The sequence below is a fragment of the Salvelinus alpinus genome, chromosome 23 (assembly GCF_045679555.1).
Source record: "Salvelinus alpinus chromosome 23, SLU_Salpinus.1, whole genome shotgun sequence".
Taxonomy (NCBI): Eukaryota; Metazoa; Chordata; class Actinopteri; order Salmoniformes; family Salmonidae; genus Salvelinus; species Salvelinus alpinus.
Window position 1 is genome coordinate 3254397 of NC_092108.1, and position 21468 is coordinate 3275864.

Below are 21468 nucleotides of genomic sequence, written 5' to 3' on the forward strand. Positions count from 1 at the left end.
TACAACCCTGCCCCCAAAGACCTGTACAACCCTGCCCCCAAAGACCTTTACAACCCTGCCCCCAAAGACCTGTACAACCCTGCCCCCAAAGACCTGTACAACCCTGCCCCCAAAGACCTGTACAACCCTGCCCCCAAAGACCTGTACAACCCTGGCGACCCCAAAGACCTGTACAACCCGGGACCCAAAGACCTGTACAACCCTGGACCCAAAGACCTTTACAACCCTGGACCCAAAGACCTTTACAACCCGGGACCCAAAGACCTTTACAACCCTGCCCCCAAAGACCTGTACAACCCTGCCCCCAAAGACCTTTACAACCCTGCCCCCAAAGACCTTTACAACCCTGCCCCCAAAGACCTTTACAACCCTGCCCCCAAAGACCTGTACAACCCTGCCCCCAAAGACCTGTACAACCCTGCCCCCAAAGACCTGTACAACCCTGCCCCCAAAGACCTGTACAACCCTGCCCCCAAAGACCTGTACAACCCTGCCCCCAAAGACCTGTACAACCCTGCCCCCAAAGACCTTTACAACCCTGCCCCCAAAGACCTTTACAACCCTGCCCCCAAAGACCTGTACAACCCTGCCCCCAAAGACCTTTATAACCCTGCCCCCAAAGACCTTTACAACCCTGCCCCCAAAGACCTGTACAACCCTGCCCCCAAAGACCTTTACAACCCTGCCCCCAAATACCTTTACAACCCTGCCCCCAAAGACCTGCACAACCCTGCCCCCAAAGACCTGTACAACCCTGCCCCCAAAGACCTGTACAACCCTGCCCCCAAAGACCTGCACAACCCTGCCCCCCAAGACCTGTACAACCCTGCCCCCAAAGACCTGTACAACCCTGCCCCCAAAGACCTGTACAACCCTGCCCCCAAAGACCTGTACAACCCTGCCCCCAAAGACCTTTACAACCCTGCCCCCAAAGACCTGTACAACCCTGCCCCCAAAGACATGTACAACCCTGCCCCCAAAGACCTGTACAACCCGGGACCCAAAGACCTGTACAACCCTGCCCCCAAAGACCTTTACAACCCTGCCCCCAAAGACCTGTACAACCCTGCCCCCAAAGACCTTTACAACCCTGCCCCCAAAGACCTTTACAACCCTGCCCCCAAAGACCTGTACAACCCTGCCCCCAAAGACCTGTACAACCCTGCCCCCAAAGACCTTTACAACCCTGCCCCCAAAGACCTGTACAACCCTGCCCCCAAAGACCTGTACAACCCTGCCCCCAAAGACCTGTACAACCCTGCCCCCAAAGACATTTACAACCCTGCCCCCAAAGACCTTTACAACCCTGCCCCCAAAGACCTGTCTAACCCTGCCCCCAAAGACCTGTCTAACCCTGCCCCCAAAGACCTTTACAACCCTGCCCCCAAAGACCTGTACAACCCTGCCCCCAAAGACCTTTACAACCCTGCCCCCAAAGACCTTTACAACCCTGCCCCCAAAGACCTTTACAACCCTGCCCCCAAAGACCTGTACAACAGGACTATAATCTAGATATAATCCCAGGAATTGAGCTTGTCAATTGACAGGACAATAATCTAGATATAATCCCAGAAATTGAGTTTGTCAGTTGACAGGACTATAATCTAGATATAATCCCAGGAATTGAGTTTGTCAGTTGACAGGACAATAATCTAGATATAATCCCAGGAATTGAGTTTGTCAGTTGACAGGACAATAATCTAGATATAATCCCAGGAACTCCCACTACGCACTCTTTGTTGTGTTTGAGCACCAGGTGGTCCGACTCAAAGTAATACACATCTGGTTCCTCTTCGTCCTCCACCTGCTTCTCCTCCTCCTGCTGCTGGCTTCCTCCTACCGGAACCTCCTTACTGGCTGCCCGGGCGCCTTCTCGGAGCTCCCCGTAGTCCCGACCGTCCCCTACTACCTTGTCCCTGTCGTCCCCACCGGCTCCCTGCTCCATGGGAACCGACGGAAGAGACGGGAGAGACCCTCCCCTGGCCTGGGTGCTGGAGGGACCTGAGGAAGGGGTAGAAGTAGCCAGAGTAGCGTCCAGATCCAGCCTCCGACAGGCTCCCTCCACCCCCTCTCTCAGAGGGCCGTTGTCCCGGAGAGGGTCTCTGGGAGGGGAGCAGGGTTTGGGGGGCGAGGGGGCCCCAGCTCTCCGGGGCGAAGTCCTCAGGGTGTATTGGTGTTCATGGGGTTGGGTGAAGGACGGGGGCGAAGTGTCGGAGACAGAAGGGGTGCAGGGGGGCTCTGAGGGGGTCTGGGGGGCTAGCAAAGGCATGGTGGATTCTCCTGAGTTGTTGATGTTGTTGTTTGGGATGTTGTTGTTGTTTACGTTGATGATACTGGTGGCAACAGCATCCTGCACCAGTGGCCAACCATTACTTCTCCCGCTGGTACTCTCTTCCTCCTCCTCCTCCTCATCCTCCTCCTCCTCCTCGGTCGCTGTCACTTCCTCCTCCCGACACACCGAGTCCCCCACTACATCCAACTCCACTTCCTCCTCCCTGACTGACAGGTGTGGGGTGGAGGAGTCCTCTTCAAAGGAGGCCAGAGGAGGAGCAGAATACTCCCCAGAGTCCCTAACCTCCTCCTTCTCCTGCACAGGATCACAGTTTCTACAAGGCACTATGGGGTCTGGGGGCGAGGGGCATGGCGCGCCCATCTGGCTGCCGTTCAGCAGCGCTGGACTGGGACCTGGGCAGCTGGTGTTGACGGCAGCGCTGGAAGCCAGGGAGATTGTCTGAGCATCAAGGCTACTGCTGGTCTGTCCCAGCCCAGGAGAGGATTTATGGGAGTTAGAGTTCTGGGGCGGAACAGCGGGATTATGGGAAGTGGAGTTCGGGGGCTGCTGAGCATGGCCGTCGCTCTCAATATGGCCGCCACTGTCCTCCTCCTCCTCCTCCTCACCTTCCTCTTTGTTGAGGTTCTGTGGAGAAGAGGAAGAGGGTGCGGTGCAGATTAGGTTGAGCGGGTCACCCTCTTCACTGTTCTCCTTGACAGTCGCTGGGGGGGTGCAGGAGGATGGGGGGATGTCAGGTTTGGCGGGTGCAGAAGAGGGGTCGTCCTCGGATCCCTGCGACTCCCCGAAACGGGAACACCGTTTGGCCCTTTTGAGGAGCAGAGAAGCGTCTCTCCCACCAGCCCCCGACGTCTCCTTCCCCATCCCCTCACAGTTCTCAGCCTTGTCCAAATCCCCACACCCATCACTCTCTCTCTCTGAGCAGGACAGTCCCCTCTTCCTGGGGCTCGGCCATGTCTCCCTGTCCACTGAGGAGGCCTTGTGGTGGGCTACCTTTCCCTGGTGACCCCCAGGCTTCTCTGAGCTCCCAGCCTGGGGGTCCTGCCTCTTCTTGGGGGAGCGGGGGGCCCTGCTGCTGGGGAGCGGTGACCCCTGACCCTCCTCCGGCTGGGCGATACTGCGGTTCCTGAGGGTTCGGCCACAGAAGTTCTCGTCCAATCCATTGAGTCCGACTGATGACCTTGTGACGCGTGAGGAACGTGACGTGGCCATGCTACGGAGGGGGACTACTGACGTCTCATTGTGCTGCTCAGTCACCTGCTGCAGAATGGGGTACCTGGAGGAGACAGAGGTGTTATAAGGCTTTGTAAAGCGAGGATACATAAGGCTTCATAATGGATACATAAGGCTTCATAATGGATACATTAGGCTTCATAAAGGCTACATTAGACTTCATAAGGGATACATTAGGCTTCATAAGGAAAACATTAGACTTCATAAAGGATAGATTAGGCTTCATAAGGTATACATTAGGCTTCATAAGGGATACATAAGGCTTCATAAGGGATACATTAGGCTTCATAAAGGATAGATTAGACTTCATAAGGGATATATAAGGCTTCATAAGGGATACATTAGGCTTCATAAGGAAAACATTAGACTTCATAAAGGATAGATTAGACTTCATAAGGGATACATAAGGCTTCATAAGGGATACATTAGGCTTCATAAAGGATACATAAGGCTTCACATCGTTCACCTAGGTTTAAGTCCTACAGGAAACTGACTTAAAAGAGTAGCATCTTCATAAGCAAAACACACAGCACCTTCTGTAGGGAAATCCTGCTTCTATGTCGACACTGAGGCTAATGCATAACTGAACCAATCACACTGAGTGTTGGGAGATTCTGACAGACTGACAGGATCTTTCATCTAGTGCTGGTTCAAAGAGTCGCTGGACTTTTCAAAATGTCAGCCCGGCTTTGATGCTCCGGCTGTGAGGGTTCTGTGTCTGTCTGGGGATTGAAGGAGACTGCAGTACAAGCCTCCATCCCAAATGGCACACTATTCCCTATGTAGGCACCCTATTCCCTATGTAGGCACCCTATTCCCTATGTAGTTCCCTCTTTTACATTTGTAAAAAGGGCCATCGGGCTATGGTCTAAAGTAGTGCACTATATAGGGAATAGGGTTCCATGGGGCTCTGGTCTAAAGTAGTGCACTATATAGGGAATAGGGTTCCATGGGGCTCTGGTCTAAAGTAGTGCACTATATAGGGAATAGGGCGGTATTTGGGACAACCCTAATCTCTGGTCAAGACCCGGGATTTGCATAGTACACTGAATAAAAATAATAACAATTTCAAAGAGAAAACCATAGAATTACATATAGTCATTTAAAAATGCAAAATATATACATACACATTTTATATATAAAATTCTAATAGTTCGCCGAATTTCAGTTTGTGACAAAACAAGCAATGCTGAGAATCATTGAACCAACTAAACCACTGAGAATCATTGAACCATCTACACCACTGAGAATCATTGTACCATCTAAACCACTGAGAATCATTGTACCATCTAAACCACTGAGAATCATTGTACCATCTAAACCACTGAGAATCATTGTACCATCTACACCACTGAGAATCATTGTACCATCTACACCACTGAGAATCATTGAACCAACTAAACCACTGAGAATCATTGAACCATCTAAACCACTGAGAATCATTGTACCATCTAAACCACTGAGAATCATTGTACCATCTACACCACTGAGAATCATTGTACCATCTACACCACTGAGAATCATTGAACCAACTAAACCACTGAGAATCATTGAACCATCTAAACCACTGAGAATCATTGTACCATCTACACCACTGAGAATCATTGAACCATCTACACCACTGAGAATCATTGAACCATCTAAACCACTGAGAATCATTGTACCATCTAAACCACTGAGAATCATTGAACCATCTACACCACTGAGAATCATTGAACCATCTAAACCACTGAGAATCATTGAACCATCTAAACCGCTGAGAATCATTGAACCATCTAAACCACTGCGAATCATTGTACCATCTAAACCACAGAGAATCATTGAACCATCTAAACCACAGAGAATCATTGAACCATCTAAACCACAGAGAATCATTGAACCATCTAAACCACAGAGAATCATTGAACCATCTAAACCACAGAGAATCATTGTACCATCTAAACCACAGAGAATCATTGTACCATCTAAACCACTGAGAATCATTGTACCATCTAAACCACTGAGAATCATTGTACCATCTACACCACTGAGAATCATTGAACCATCTAAACCACTGAGAATCATTGAACCATCTAAACCACTGAGAATCATTGAACCATTTAAACCACAGAGAATCATTGTACCATCTAAACCACAGAGAATCATTGTACCATCTAAACCACAGAAATATGTTTTCCATGACCACAAATATTGTCTTTTCAGCTGGTGTACAAAACCTAAACTAAAAGATGAAAAACAAAAAACTTAAGAACGGGAAGACAACAGCTTTAAAAATATAGAAATAACATTTCTATGTGAATTTGGTCGGGTCGCCCAAAAAGTTACATATTGTAATTTAATAGACAACCACAGAATTACATATAGTAATTTATAGGCAAAACCATAGAATTACATAGTAATTTATAGGCAAAACCATAGAATTACATAGTAATTTATAGGCAAAACCATAGAATTACATAGTAATTTATAGGCAAACCATAGAATTACATAGTCATTTAATAGGATCTCTGTGCACAAAGCAACACAGCATAACCACCAACCCAAGAGGGAATCTATGATGTAATGATACCCTGTGGGGTGACTTCCTGTTTACAGACATCAACAACATTCTAATCTGCCAAGATTTGAGCCCTCCCTTAAGGCAGTGTTACAGATTATCATTTACACTAAATCCTCCCTTGAGGCAGTGTTAGATTATAATTTACACTAAATCCTCCCTTGAGGCAGTGTTAGATTATAATTTACACTAAATCCTCCCTTGAGACAGTGTTACAGATTCTAATTTACATTAAATCCTCCCTTGAGGCAGTGTTACAGATTATAATTTACATTAAATCCTCCCTTGAGACAGTGTTAGATTATAATTTACATTAAATCCTCCCTTGAGGCAGTGTTACAGATTATAATTTACATTAAATCCTCCCTTGAGGCAGTGTTACAGATTATAATTTACACGGAACAAAAATATAAAAACGCAACATGCAACAATTTCAAGGATTTTACTGAGTTACAGTTCATAAGGAAATCAGTCAATTTAAATAAATAAATGAAGCCCTAATCTATGGATGTCACATGACTAGAAGACAGATATGCAAATGTTGTTCAAAGATACCTGAAGAAAAGAGGTAGGGGTGTGGATCAGAAAACCAGTCAGTATCTGGTGTGACCACCATTAGCCTCATGAAAACCAGTCAGTATCTGGTGTGACCACCATTAGCCTCATGAAAACCAGTCAGTATCTGGTGTGACCACCATTAGCCTCATGAAAACCAGTCAGTATCTGGTGTGACCACCATTAGCCTCATGAAAACCAGTCAGTATCTGGTGTGACCACCATTTGCCTCATGAAAACCAGTCAGTATCTGGTGTGACCACCATTTGCCTCGCGCGACACATCTCCTTCACAGTGCATTCAGGAAGTATTTACACACCTTCACCTTTTTCCACATTTTGTTACATTACAGCCTTATTCTAAAATTGATCAAATCTTTTTTTCCCCCTCATCAATCTACACAGTAGACACACAGTACACATGACAAAGATAACAGTTTTGTTCATTTTTACAAATTTGTTAAGATAAAACTGAACTATCACATTTCCATAAGTATTCAGACCCTTTACTCAGTACTTTGTTGAAGCACCTTTGGCAGTGATTACAGCCTCAAGTCTTCTTGGGTATGACGCTACAAGCTTGGCACACCTGTATTTGGGGAGTTTCCCCCATTCTCCTCTGCAGATCCTCTCAAGCTCTGTCAGGTTGGATGGGGAGAGTCGCTGCACAGCTATTTTCAGGTCTCTCCAGAGATGTTAGATCGGGTTCAAGTCCGGTCTCTGGCTGGGCCACTCAAGGACATTCAGAGACTTGTCCCGAAGCCACTCCTGCATTATCATGGCTGTATGCTTAGGGTTGTTGTTCTGTTGGAAGGTGAACCTTCACCCCAATCTGAGGTCCTGAGCTCTCTGGAGCAGGTTTTCGTCAAGGATCTCTCTGTACTTTACTCCGTTCATCTTTCCCTCGATCCTGACTAGTCCCCCAGTCCCTGCCTCTGAAAAACATCCCCACAGCATGATGCTGCCACCACCATGCTTCACCGTAAGGATGGTGCCAGGTTTCCTCCAGATGTGACGCTTGGCATTCAGGCCAAACAGTTCAATCTCAGTTTTATTAGACCAGAGAATCTTGTTTGTCATGGTCTGAGAGTCCTTTAGGTGCCTTCTGGCAAACTCCAAGCAGGCTGTCATGTGCTTTTTACTGAGGAGTGGCTTCTGGAATGTTCTCTTTTCTCCACAGAGGGACTCTGGAGCTGTCAGAGTGACCATTGGGTTATTGGTCACCTCCCTGACCAAGGCCCTTCTCCCCCGATTGCGCAGTTTGGCCGGGCAGCCAGCTCGAGGAAGAGTCTTGGTGGTTCCAAACATCATCTATTTAAGAATGATGGAGGCCACTGTGTTCTTGGGAACTTTCAATGCTACAGAAATGTTTTGGTACTCTTCCCCAGATCTGTGCCTCAACACATTCCTGTCTGGGAGCTTTACGGATAATTCATACGACCTCATGGCTTGGTTTTTGCTCTGACATGCACTGTCAACTGTGGGACCTTATATAGACAGGTGTGTGCTTTTACAAATCATGTCCAATCAATTGAATTTACCACAGGTGGACTCCAATCAAGTTGTAGAAACATCTCAAGGATGATCAATGGAAACAGGATGCACTTGAGCTCAATTTAGAGTCTCATAGCAAAGGGTCTGAATACTTATGTAAATAAGGTATTTAAGTGTATTTTATTTATTTGCAAAAAAAATTTAAAACATTGTTTTCACTTTGTCATTATGGGGAATTGTGAGTTGATTGATGAGGATTTTTTAAAATAAGGCTGTAAAAAAAAATATGTGGGAAATATGTTTTCTTCGAAAACTTTTCTAAGAACTGTAGTTGATCAGGCTTATGATTGTGGCCTGTGGAATGTTGTCCCACTCCTCTTCAATGGCTGTGTGAAGTTGCTGGATATTGACGTGAACTGGAACACGCTGTCGTACACGTCGATCCAGAGCATCCCAAACATGCTCAATGGGTGACATGTCTAGTGAGTATACAGGCCATGGAAGAGCTGGGACATTTTCAGCTTCCAGGAATTGTGTACAGATCCTTGTGACACGGGGCCGTGCATTATCATGCTGAAACATGAGGTGATGGTGGTGGATGAATGGCACAACAATGGGCCTCAGGATCTCATCAGTATCTCTGTGCACTCAAATGGCCATCAATAAAATGCAAGACCATAACCCCACCGCCACCATGGGGCACTCTGTTCACCACGTTGACGTCGGCAAACTGCTAATCCACAAGACGCCATACACGTTGTCAGCCTTCTGCCCGTTACAGTTGAAACCAGGATTCATCCGCGAAGCGCACCCTTCTCCAGCGTGCGAGTGTCCATCGAAGGTATGCATTTGCCCAATGAAGGCGGTTACGACGCCGAACTGCAGTCAGGTCAAGACCGTGGTGAGGACGACAAACACGCAGATGAGCTTCCCGAGAAGTTTTATGCAGAAATTATTTAGGTTGTGCAAGCCAACAGTTTCATCAGCTGGCTGGGTGGCTGGTCTCAGACGATCCCGCAGGTGAAGAAGCCTGATGTGGAGGTCCTGGGCTGGCGTGGTTACACATAGTCTGCGGTTGTGAGGCCGGTCTAAAACGACAATGGAGGCGGCTTATGGTAGATAAACTAACATTCAATTGTCTGGCAATAGTTATGGTGGACATTCCTGCAGTCAGCATGCCAACTGAACACTCCCTTAAAACATCTGTGGTGTTGTGTGACAAAACTGCACATTTTAGAGTGGCCTTTTATGGTCCCCGGCACAAGGTGCACCTGTGTAATGATCCTGCTGTTTAATCAGCTTCTTGATAATTCATCCTCCTGACAGGTGTGGCATATCTTGGCAGAGAAATGCTCACTAACAGGGATGTAAACAAATTTGTGCACAAACAGAATTGAGGAAAAATAAGATTTTTGTGCGTCTGGAACATTTCTGGGATCGTTTATTTCAGCTCATGAAACATGGAACCGACACTTTACATGTTGTGTTTATATTTTTTTGTTCAGTGTAACTTTGTTTGCCTCGACAATAACTAACAGATTAGTGTAATCTGGTGTGCAGGGCAAACACTTAAATGTGAGTCCCCAGAACTAGGACTAGACAGGGGGACGCAGACTGGTATCAAGGGGATCTCTACCTACAGCCACTTCAACGAATTCACAGGCAAGGCACTGGTTATCAAAACGGCACACCACTTTCAACCAGCGGTTTTCAGTTGCGGCTGAACAGTTTGTGTGTGTGTGTGTGTGTGTGTGTGTGTGTGTGTGTGTGTGTGTGTGTGTGTGTGTGTGTGTGTGTGTGTGTGTGTGTGTGTGTGTAACTCTGCCTGTAAACACGCTGGAGGATTCAGAATCCATTGAAGAGCTTGAACGATTCATTGACGAGAGATACTTACGAACTCAAAAGAAACATGTCGCTGGTTTCGGAGGATTCAAGCATTGTTAAGGACAACCAACCCAATCAACAAAACAAACCAAAACCAGGTTGGCCAATAGGTATCAACAATGGACCCAAACCACCCAAACCCTCCCCGTGTGGCGAGTGAGGAGAGGTTTACTGATATGGATGTCGACTTGTTAAAATCCATCAATGAAAGGCTTGCCAAACTTGATATCTTGGATATATTACGAGAGGACATCAATGCATTATGTGCCAGTCTAGAATTCAGCCAGTCTAGAATTCAGCCAGTCTAGAATTCAGCCAGTCTAGAATTCAGCCAACGTCAGATGGATGATCTAAGGAAAGAGAACACGGTGCTGAAAGGTACTGTAGACTCTATTCATAGCAAGGTGGAGGTGGTGCAGAGAACAAACAACTTAAAGAAACCTTGCTTGATGTACGGTGTCGATCAATGCAGGAACAATCTAATATTCTCAGGGAAACCGGAGAATGACAACAGCAGAGGCTGTGAGGACACAGTCCGAGACTTTACGTCAACTCAACTAAAACTGCCCACTGATGTCGTGCGTAATGCCACTTTCTCCAGAGTCCATAGAATAGGGTAAGGCCTCTGGAAATAGACCACGGGCTGTTATTGTATGTTTTGACAAATTTAAGCAAAAGGAATTGACGAAGAACATGGGCAGAGAACTCAGAAACACTGATTTTGGAATGAATGATCACTTCCCCACTGAGATCAATGAAAGGAGGAAAAAAACTATATCCCATCGTGAAGGAAAAGCGTTGCCTGAATCAACGAGTCTCCATGGTGATGGATAAACTTTATATCAACGGGCAATTGTATCAGGACTAGAGTAACTCCCTGGCTATGTTAATCCAACTGTATCAGGACTCTAGAGTAACTCCCTGGCTATGTTAATTTAATGTTCAAATCTGAGTTTGTGTGTTGTAGTGTATCATGACAACTTCAACTATAATGAATACATGCTCTAGTGATCTCCACTATAATGAATACATGCTCTAGTGATCTCCACTATAATGAATACATGCTCTATTGATCTCCACTATAATGAATACATGCTCTATTGATCTCCACTATAATGAATACATGCTCTAGTGATCTCCACTATAATGAATACATGCTCTATTGATCTCCACTATAATGAATACATGCTCTAGTGATCTCCACTATAATGAATACATGCTCTAGTGATCTCCACTATAATGAATACATGCTCTAGTGATCTCCACTATAATGAATACATGCTCTAGTGATCTCCACTATAATGAATACATGCTCTAGTGATCTCCACTATAATGAATACATGCTCTATTGATCTCCACTATAATGAATACATGCTCTATTGATCTCCACTATAATGAATACATGCTCTATTGATCTCCACTATAATGACTACATGCTCTATTGATCTCCACTATAATGAATACATGCTCTATTGATCTCCACTATAATGAATACATGCTCTATTGATCTCCACTATAATGAATACATGCTCTATTGATCTCCACTATAATGACTACATGCTCTATTGATCTCCACTATAATGAATACATGCTCTATTGATCTCCACTATAATGACTACATGCTCTATTGATCTCCACTATAATGAATACATGCTCTATTGATCTCCACTATAATGAATACATGCTCTATTGATCTCCACTATAATGAATACATGCTCTAGTGATCTCCACTATACTGAATACATGCTCTAGTGATCTCCACTATAATGAATACATGCTCTAGTGATCTCCACTATAACGAATACATGCTCTATTGATCTCCACTATAATGAATACATGCTCTAGTGATCTCCACTATAATGAATACATGCTCTAGTGATCTCCACTATAATGAATACATGCTCTAGTGATCTCCACTATAATGAATACATGCTCTATTGATCTCCACTATAATGAATACATGCTCTAGTGATCTCCACTATAATGAATACATGCTCTATTGATCTCCACTATAATGAATACATGCTCTATTGATCTCCACTATAATGACTACATGCTCTAGTGATCTCCACTATAATGAATACATGCTCTAGTGATCTCCACTATAATGACTACATGCTCTAGTGATCTCCACTATAATGACTACATGCTCTAGTGATCTCCACTATAATGAATACATGCTCTAGTGATCTCCACTATAATGAATACATGCTCTAGTGATCTCCACTATAATGAATACATGCTCTAGTGATCTCCACTATAATGACTACATGCTCTAGTGATCTCCACTATAATGACTACATGCTCTAGTGATCTCCACTATAATGAATACATGCTCTAGTGATCTCCACTATAATGAATACATGCTCTATTGATCTCCACTATAATGAATACATTCTCTATTGATCTCCACTTGATAAGGAAAGGGTTGCATATAGCTCAGGTTAATGTATGGAGCCTTCCTAACAAAATACATGAGGTTTTTAACTTGGTCAACATAAATAATATTCATATTTTGGCCTTGACCGAAACGCATGTAGATGCATCTGTAAATGATGGGCAAATTAACATTCAAGGATATAGTCTGTTTAGAAGGGACAGGAATCATGGATATAGTCTGTTTAGAAGGGACAGGAATCATAGATATAGTCTGTTTAGAAGGGATAGGAATCATGGATATAGTTTACTGAGAAGGGACAGGAATCATAGATATAGTCTGTTTAGAAGGGACAGGAATCATATATATAGTCTGTTTAGAAGGGACAGGAATCATAGATATAGTCTTAGAAGGGATAGGAATCATGGATATAGTTTACTGAGAAGGGACAGGAATCATAGATATAGTCTGTTTAGAAGGGATAGGAATCATGGATATAGTTTACTGAGAAGGGACAGGAATCATAGATATAGTCTGTTTAGAAGGGATAGGAATCATGGATATAGTTTACTGAGAAGAGACAGGAATCATAGATATAGTCTACTGAGAAGGGACAGGAATCATAGATATAGTTTACTGAGAAGGGACAGGAATAGGAATGGTGGAGGTTTAGCACTGTACATTCAGAATCATATACCTTTTAAGAGAAGGGATGACCTTAATGTATGTCAAGTAGAGGCACTATGGACTCAGGTACATCTGCCTCACCAGGCACCCATATTGGTAGGATGTGTGTATAGACCTCCTAGCTCTAAGGTGTCCTATCTGGATGACTGATGTACTGGGTTTGACCAGGCCACAGATAGCAACAGAGATGTATTTATCTTGGGGGATTTTAATATAAATTAGAAGGATCATAATAATTTGAATAGAACAAAATGAATGAGATATGCCAAGAACTGTGGTTTGAAACAAAATGGTTAATGATACTACTAGATCATCAATTAAGTTGGGTCATCGTTCAGACACATGCATCGATCTGATTTTCTGTAATATACCATTGCAATGCTTAAAAGCCAGATCAATGCCAGTGGGCTGGACAGACCATAATATTGTGACCATCACCATGAACACCAAGGTTCCAAAGAAACCCCCCTAGGATTGTGGTCAAGAGAAATGTTAAAAACATTTAATCATGAGCTATTTCTAAATGATTTGGCTGCTGTACCCTGGGAGCTGATTTATCTAGAGGAGGATTTAAACCACGCTACAGAATGTTTTTATTGATTTGCTCACTGAGGTAATGGACCATCATGCATCAGTAAGAAAGAGTACAGTTGGTGCCCGTCCATCTCCATGGATTGATGATGAACTGGGTGAGGCTTTTTCTCAAAGAAATATGGCAAAAGTCTTAGCAGCCAAGTCAAAACTAGAAATTGATGAACAGAATTATTGAACATCGTGAAAAAAAAGTTATTTAAAAAAGTTATTTTATTGATTGTAAAAATGATTGTAAAAAAGGTATGGAACACAGTTAGGGGCTTACTTGGTACATCTATCTCATCATGCCCATCTAGTGTGGAGGTTTGACGGGAGAATAATAACAAAACCGGTTGATATTGCCAATCATTTTGCAGATTTTTTTACAAAGAAAATTCAATAACTGAGCAATAATGTAAACATACATTCTTCCAAACAAGCTATTGTCTAATGGATTGATGATCATATTATGAGAAACAAGATCTGCTCTTTTAGTCTGCAAACGGTGTCAGTGGAGGAGGTGTTAAACCTATTGAAGTCATTACCTGATGGTAAATCTACAGGTTATGGTCTTATGGACAATGTTTTGCTTCTCTGTGCTGCTCCCCAGATTGCAGTTCCACTGAGATACATATTTAATTGGTCACTGGAAAAGGGGATGTTTGCAAATGTATGGAAGCATGTGAAATTGTGTCCTATTCCGAAAAACTGCAAAGAACCCATTACTCCTGCCAATAGTCGACCAATTAGTCTACTCCCTACACTCAGTACGATATTGGAGGGTATTGTGAGTAGACAAATATGGGAGTACATGGAAAAGAATGATCTGATTTACAGCCAATCAGCATGCTTATTGCAAAAACCATTCCACTACCACAGCATTGGTTGACATGACTGACCAGTGGCTCAATGCTATGGATAATGGCAAGTTTGTGGGTGTACTATTTTTAGATTTCAGTGCAGCATTTTATTTAGTGGATCATGAAATAATTTTGACAAAATTAATGCATTATGGTTTTAAGGAGGTAGCATTGAATTGGGTACAGTCATATCTAACTGACAGGAAAAAGTCCACTTATATCGATGGTTCATTTTCTTCCCCTCATGTGTTAAACTGTGGAATACCGCAGGGCAGCTGCCTTGGGCCACTTCTTTATTTAATATATACCAACGACCTTCCCTATGCCTTAGTTGAACCTCAAGCTACTATATTTGCAGATGATACTACAATTTATGCAGCAAGACAATCGGTTCAACAGGCACAGCAGGCTTTACAAGGAGATTTGGAAAATATCAGTGAGTGGGTTTGCCAAAACAAACTTGTTTTAAACACCAAGAAAACCAAAGTTATGTTGGTCTGTTCCACTAGGAAAAGGCCAAAACAGCATGGGATACAATTAAGTATGGGAGGAGTACAAATTGAAGAAGTGGCAGAAACCAAACTATTGGGAGAGCAGCTAGACAACTGCTTATCATGGTCGTCTCAAATAACTCATCTATGTAAAAAAAAATATATTAAAACAGCATGCATAATCAGAAGGATAGCTAAATATTTACCAGGAAAAATGATTCAGCAAATAACCCAATCATTAATTGAGAGTCAGGTGAACTACTGTTCTGTGGTCTGGGGAAATGCATCATCAAGTGAAGTTAGGAGGCTGCAGAATGCACAGAACAAAGCAGCAAGGATTGTTTTAAGGTGGAGGTATGGTTCTTCTGTTGCAGTCATGCGCAGTGTTCTTGGTTGGTCATCAATCAATAAGATAATTGAAAAACACAAGCTTATTTTATTTCATAATATACATCATTTAAAACGGCCAAGTTCTATTCACAACGGTATTCAGTTGGTAAGAGACAGACAGTCCGTAAATACCAGGAATAGATTGTCCACCATCTATGCGTTGTCCAGACAGAAAAGAGAAATAGGCAAAATAATATTTCGATTTAGAGCAATAAAGAAATGGAATAAATTAACTAAGCAAACCAGAAACCTTTCAATATATAAATGTAAACATTATTTTAAAACTATTTAAATATTATACATGGAAATGTTGTGGGACTTTAGTAGATGAATAATCAATATTTTTTAGATTGAGTATTTATTGGGTCAATATGTTTGTATATTATGTATGTTTGTAATAGCGTGTTATATGTGAAAATGTGTTCGTATTATAAATTGTATTTTAATGTTTAAGGACTCTTGGAAGATTAGTCCAAATGGGGACTAAAAGAGATCCAAATCAAATCAAATCAATCCTCCTGCCCAAGGAGGATGTTTTTCACCTTCTTTTCTAAAACAAAACGGATGTTCGTCCGACCTTCTGATTGCAGTTCTTATCAGAGATCGATACCAGAGTGTAAAAACTGATCCGAGACGTGGTGGTAAAAGGACTATCTAGCTGTAACTGGTGGGGTGTCCATTAAAACACTGACACGGTGGTGGTGTCCATTAAAACACTGACACGGTGGGGTGTCCATTAAAACACTGACACGGTGGGGGTGTCCATTAAAACACTGACACGGTGGGGGTGTCCATTAAAACACTGACACGGTGGTGGTGTCCATTAAAACACTGACACGGTGGGGTGTCCATTAAAACACTGACACGGTGGGGGTGTCCATTAAAACACTGACACGGTGGTGGTGTCCATTAAAACACTGACACGGTGGGGTGTCCATTAAAACACTGACACGGTGGGGGTGTCCATTAAAACACTGACACGGTGGGGGTGTCCATTAAAACACTGACATGGTGGTGGTGTCCATTAAAACACTGACACGGTGGGGGTGTCCATTAAAACACTGACACGGTGGGGGTGTCCATTAAAACACTGACACGGTGGAGTGTCCATTAAAACACTGACACGTGGGGTGTCCATTAAAACACTGACACGGTGGAGTGTCCATTAAAACCCTGACACGGTGGGGTGTCCATTAAAACACTGACACGGTGGAGTGTCCATTAAAACACTGACACGGTGGAGTGTCCATTAAAACACTGACACAGTGGGGTGTCCATTAAAACACTGACACAGTGGGGTGTCCATTAAAACACTGACACGGTGGGGTGTCCATTAAAACACTGACACGGTGGAGTGTCCATTAAAACACTGACACAGTGGGGTGTCCATTAAAACACTGACACGGTGGGGTGTCCATTAAAACACTGACACGGTGGGGTGTCCATTAAAACACTGACACGGTGGGGTGTCCATTAAAACACTGACACGGTGGTGGTGTCCATTAAAACACTGACACGGCGGTTTGCAGTTCAAAGGGCTGTTTCCCGGTTTATTATTTCAGTTGAATTATCTCTGTCACAACAAAGAAACTATAGCGTCTCAGAATTTGTCCGTTCTTTTCCTACAAGGCTATTATAATAGATTTACAAATAGTCTAAATGGAGAATTTATTAAAACATAAGTTGTGTTTTAAATCATATTATAAAATGAATTGGCTTTTATATCCAATACGTTGGAGTCTGTCAATAACCACAATACTGAAATATAAATATTTGTGACCAACACTGATGTGAACAGTCACTTGTTGGAGCTAGTGCTGTATTCTTCCCCAATTCACACCCCGTAGTCCAGTGGTACTCATTGAGCGGCCCGGGGCCAGAGCCCTTCATTTTCCCACTCGCTGTGATTTTCCCATTTTCCATTCATAACAATGATACACTTTCATTTCAATGTGTTTAATGCAGGCCTGAATCACATCATTGAATATATCGATTGTTCCCTGGATGGCAGATAGATGGCAGTATAGCGCAGCTATTGAACAGAAAGACCGAAATAAAACGTTTTCCCGAAATAGAACGCAACTGCTCAGCTACAGCGACCGACACATATCAGTTTGCTACCAGCTAATTTTGCAGTCTGGTCGACATGGATCGATTTATTATTACAATAAAATGTTTTTTTTTAAGAAGGAACGTAAATCTATTGAGAATGAAAATGAGGGTGAAGAGCTGGAGAACAACGTGACAGCTATTTACGAACAACCACCGGAGAACCAGGAAGATGGTGGTGGGGAAATGCAGCTAGCTAACGTAGCTAAGAGAAGGATACGGTTGATTCCAGAAACAACACAAAGTTCAAAGAGAAATGGACAGACATATTTTTTGTACTGCATGATGGGACTAGCTCACAGTGTCTTATTTGCCAGAAGGCAGTCAGCTGTTTAAAACCAGCAAATGTAGAGCTACATGTCCAGTCACATCGCGTCCACTTTGACAAAACAAATCCGCCACAAAGACACCTCAGAAACAACAAAATAGCGCAACTCAAAGGACAACAACAATTGATGGACAGATCTAGCATTGTCGCCGAGAAAACCACAGAGGCAACATACGAGATTGCTTGGATACTCGCGAGAAACAACAAGTCCTTCACAGACGATGACATTTTTTGGCCCTCAGCCCGAAATATTGTATGCTGATTCCACAAACAAGAAAGCTATTTTAAAGCAAATTAAGAAACTGCAATTCCCAGACTCGCGCCATAACATCGCTAAGCAATCGATTACTGACATATCCGTGGCGCCGTGTTTTAGTATTGCGCTGATGTAAGTGACATTGCCCAATTATGTGTTTGGGTCCGGTTCCCTCAAAACGAGTCGTTCAGAGAGGAACTTTTATGTTTACTGCCCCTTCAGGGACAAACACGAGGAAAGGATCTTCTGAAAGCTAGTTACATTGTTTGATGATATTATTGACTGGTCAAATCTGGCGTCTGTCTGCACTGACGACGTCCCAAACATGCGAGGGGGAGGAGAAGGGACTCATAGGCCTGATGAGAAAGAGAGAGCCTATTCCCCGAATTTGTTAAATGTCATTGTATCATTCATCAGGAAGCACTTGTGGCTAACCTCAAAGACTGTGACTTACAGAACGTGATGCAGCAAGTAGTGCGCCTGGTGAACATTATTATTGTGAGGCCAGTGAATCACCGGCCATTCCGCCAGTTGCAGGAAGAATACCAGACAGAAAACGGCGACTTGATATTTCACATTGAGGTGAGATTCCTCTCTCTCTCCCCTCCCTCAAATCTGTGATTTTGTTGCAAGCCAGGAGAGAGAGAGGAGCCAGAGCTGGCTGATCCACAGAAAGATATTAAAGCTGGCTTTTTAAACGGACATCACCTGCCACCTGAACACGGTGAATCTCCAGCTCCAAGGGAAAGCTAAAACTCCCGGCAAAATGCTGCGTGTGGTCACAGCACTTCAAACTAAAATCACCACACTGTTCATACCTGACAGTTTGTTAATTTCCCAAAAATCAGATCAGTCGCCACATCCAACCCAGACATACTGCAACATTTTAGCTATGATGCATTTGTGTGTTGGGAGTTTCAGTTGGGAGTTTCAGTCAAGATTCAAGGATATCATGGAGTTTTTCAACTTCATTGAGAACCCCTTTCATATGCCAGTGTCCCCCCTGACCCCTAGTCATCACAGCCCTTTGTCCTGACCGTGCTGGAATAGAGAGTGAGATAGTGGAGCTGCAGGCAAATTACACATTGCAAGGTGAACTAAGGTTATGTGTTACCCATTTCTGGAGTCTTGTGTCAGACACAGAGTATCCACTTCTGCTTGTGTCAGACAGAGTAACCACTTCTGAAGCAGTGTGTGCAAAGGGTGACATTTTTTTGTCAGGACTTATTCATGTGAAGCAACTGTCACAACGTGGCCCTTTTGGGTGTATATCGTGCCCCCCCCCCTCCCTCCCTCTCCCCACACAGGTTTTATTACCTCAGGTCATAAATACCATGTAGAAACTTTGGGTCTGGCAGGTTTGAGGGGAAAGAAACCTCTGGGAGAACAAAGAGCTTCTCTCGCCAAAACTCCTAATCGCCAAAATTGGAGAATTAAACAATATTTCTATTTTTGAGAATGTGGGAATGGCCTGTGGGTATTCAAAGAACAATCCTGTCGCAGTTGTTTTATTTTGTGACATCAGGAAAGGCAGTAGAACAAGATCTCTGGAAGGGTACATTCCCCAGTTATTAGTTTTCTACCTGAATGTTGTATAAAATATATGATTGAATATGAAACTATTTGTGAGAAGATGTAATGTGATGTTGACCTTCTAAACGAGATACTTGTTTCGGTATAAAGTTAACTAATTAATGGCCACACCCACGTCATGGAACGCCCTTTCCTCAGAAATGTATAAAACCCACTTCCTACAAAATGTACATTAAGTCAGAGAATGCCGGGACAGAGTCCCCACGTTGACATGGCTACAACTCTATAAACTAAAGAACAATTATTCAGACTGCAGCTGTTTAAATACTTTAGTCTGGTAAACGCATCCGATCTAATAACATTTCTAAATGGTACTCTGAAGTATCCATTCTAACAACCCACAACTTTGATATCTGGTGGATAAACCAGAGGCTCTCTGTCCACTGACTATACAGCAGACGGACCAGCAATCGCAGAGAGGAACAACAAAGGCAGACACTCGAAAATATGTAAATCTCAAATTATTTTTTAATGAGAGGTTGTTCATGTTCAAAGGATTACCAATTTCTGAGTGTAGTAATCCTCTCTGAGTTTCCCGCTCTTGAGTGGTCCCCACCCCCTTTCCTTTGTCTACCAAGCCGTCATATCAGTTTCATCCACTAGGGACTTTTCCTTGTGTCATGTTAGTACCCAATGTATAACTAATTGTGTGTGTGTATATGTAATTCTGTGATTTGATTAGTTAGTAAATAATTAAACCAATTTCTATATCGCTGATTCATGAAACAGGCTAGGGTTAGTGCAGATATCCAAGGGTTTGCGACGTTCAGTTTGCGACGTTCAGTAATGAGACTGATGAGGTAATAAAATTCATTATTAAGCGACTGTTTCGATAAGATATGAAAATATCTGAAGAGTTATATTCGGGAAATTGACACACTATAAACCAAATTTTCCGTGGTGCCCCGACTTAATAATTAATTAAAGTTACATGATTAGTTGAATTGCGTAATTAAATTACACAGAGAATTATTTGATAATATAGAGTCTACACATTTAATGACAGTCAACGACACAACACAACATTTTCAACAATGAACATTGTTTCTCTATTTTTGTTTCACAGACTGACCAATGCACACCTGGATGGCCTCACAAGGATAGCAACAACAGACTATACATTTAGAATGAATTCAGTCAAGAAGCAGAAGGGACATTTTCGACATTTCCAACTACTGAGGTAACCCTTAATATGGGTCGTACACATGTGATGTAGCCTATTTGATGTGTGTATGTATACAGTGGGGCAAAAAAGTATTTAGTCAGCCACCAATTGTGCAAGTTCTCCCACTTAAAAAGATGAGAGAGGCCTGTAATTTTCATCATAGGTACACTTCAACTATGACAAAATGAGGAGAAAACAAATCCAGAAAATCACATTGTAGGATTTTTAATTAATTTATTTGCAAATTATGGTGGAAAATAAGTATTTGGTCAATAACAAAAGTTTATCTCAATACTTTGTTGGCAATGACAGAGGTCAAATGTTTTCTGTAAGTCTTCACAAGGTTTTCACACACTGTTGCTGGTATTTTGGCCCATTCCTCCATGCAGATCTCCTCTCGAGCAGTGATGTTTTGGGGCTGTTGCTGGGCAACACGGACTTTCAACTCCCTCCAAAGATTTTCTATGGGGTTGAGATCTGGAGACTGGCTAGGCCACTCCAGGACCTTGAAATGCTTCTTACGAAGCCACTCCTTCGTTGCCCGGGCGGTGTGTTTGGGATCATTGTCATGCTGAAAGACCCAGCCACGTTTCATCTTCAATGCCCTTGCTGATGGAAGGAGGTTTT

At 43.1% G+C, this 21468-nt stretch overlaps 2 protein-coding genes across 2 annotated transcripts in view; both read right to left on the reverse strand.

Moving 5' to 3' along the window:
• LOC139550071 (ubiquitin carboxyl-terminal hydrolase 33-like) overlaps nt 1-21468 on the reverse strand; it is a 570053-nt gene that overhangs the window by 461461 nt on the left and 87124 nt on the right. The gene's annotated exons all lie outside the window — the stretch shown is intronic.
• The window catches only part of zzz3 (zinc finger, ZZ-type containing 3), a 65215-nt gene that overhangs the window by 39410 nt on the left and 4337 nt on the right, over nt 1-21468 (reverse strand). Inside the window, exon 2 of the mRNA XM_071360676.1 lies at nt 1734-3566. Coding sequence (XP_071216777.1) covers nt 1734-3502 — 1769 coding nt within the window. The 5' untranslated portion in view covers nt 3503-3566. The remainder of the gene's footprint in view (nt 1-1733; nt 3567-21468) is intronic.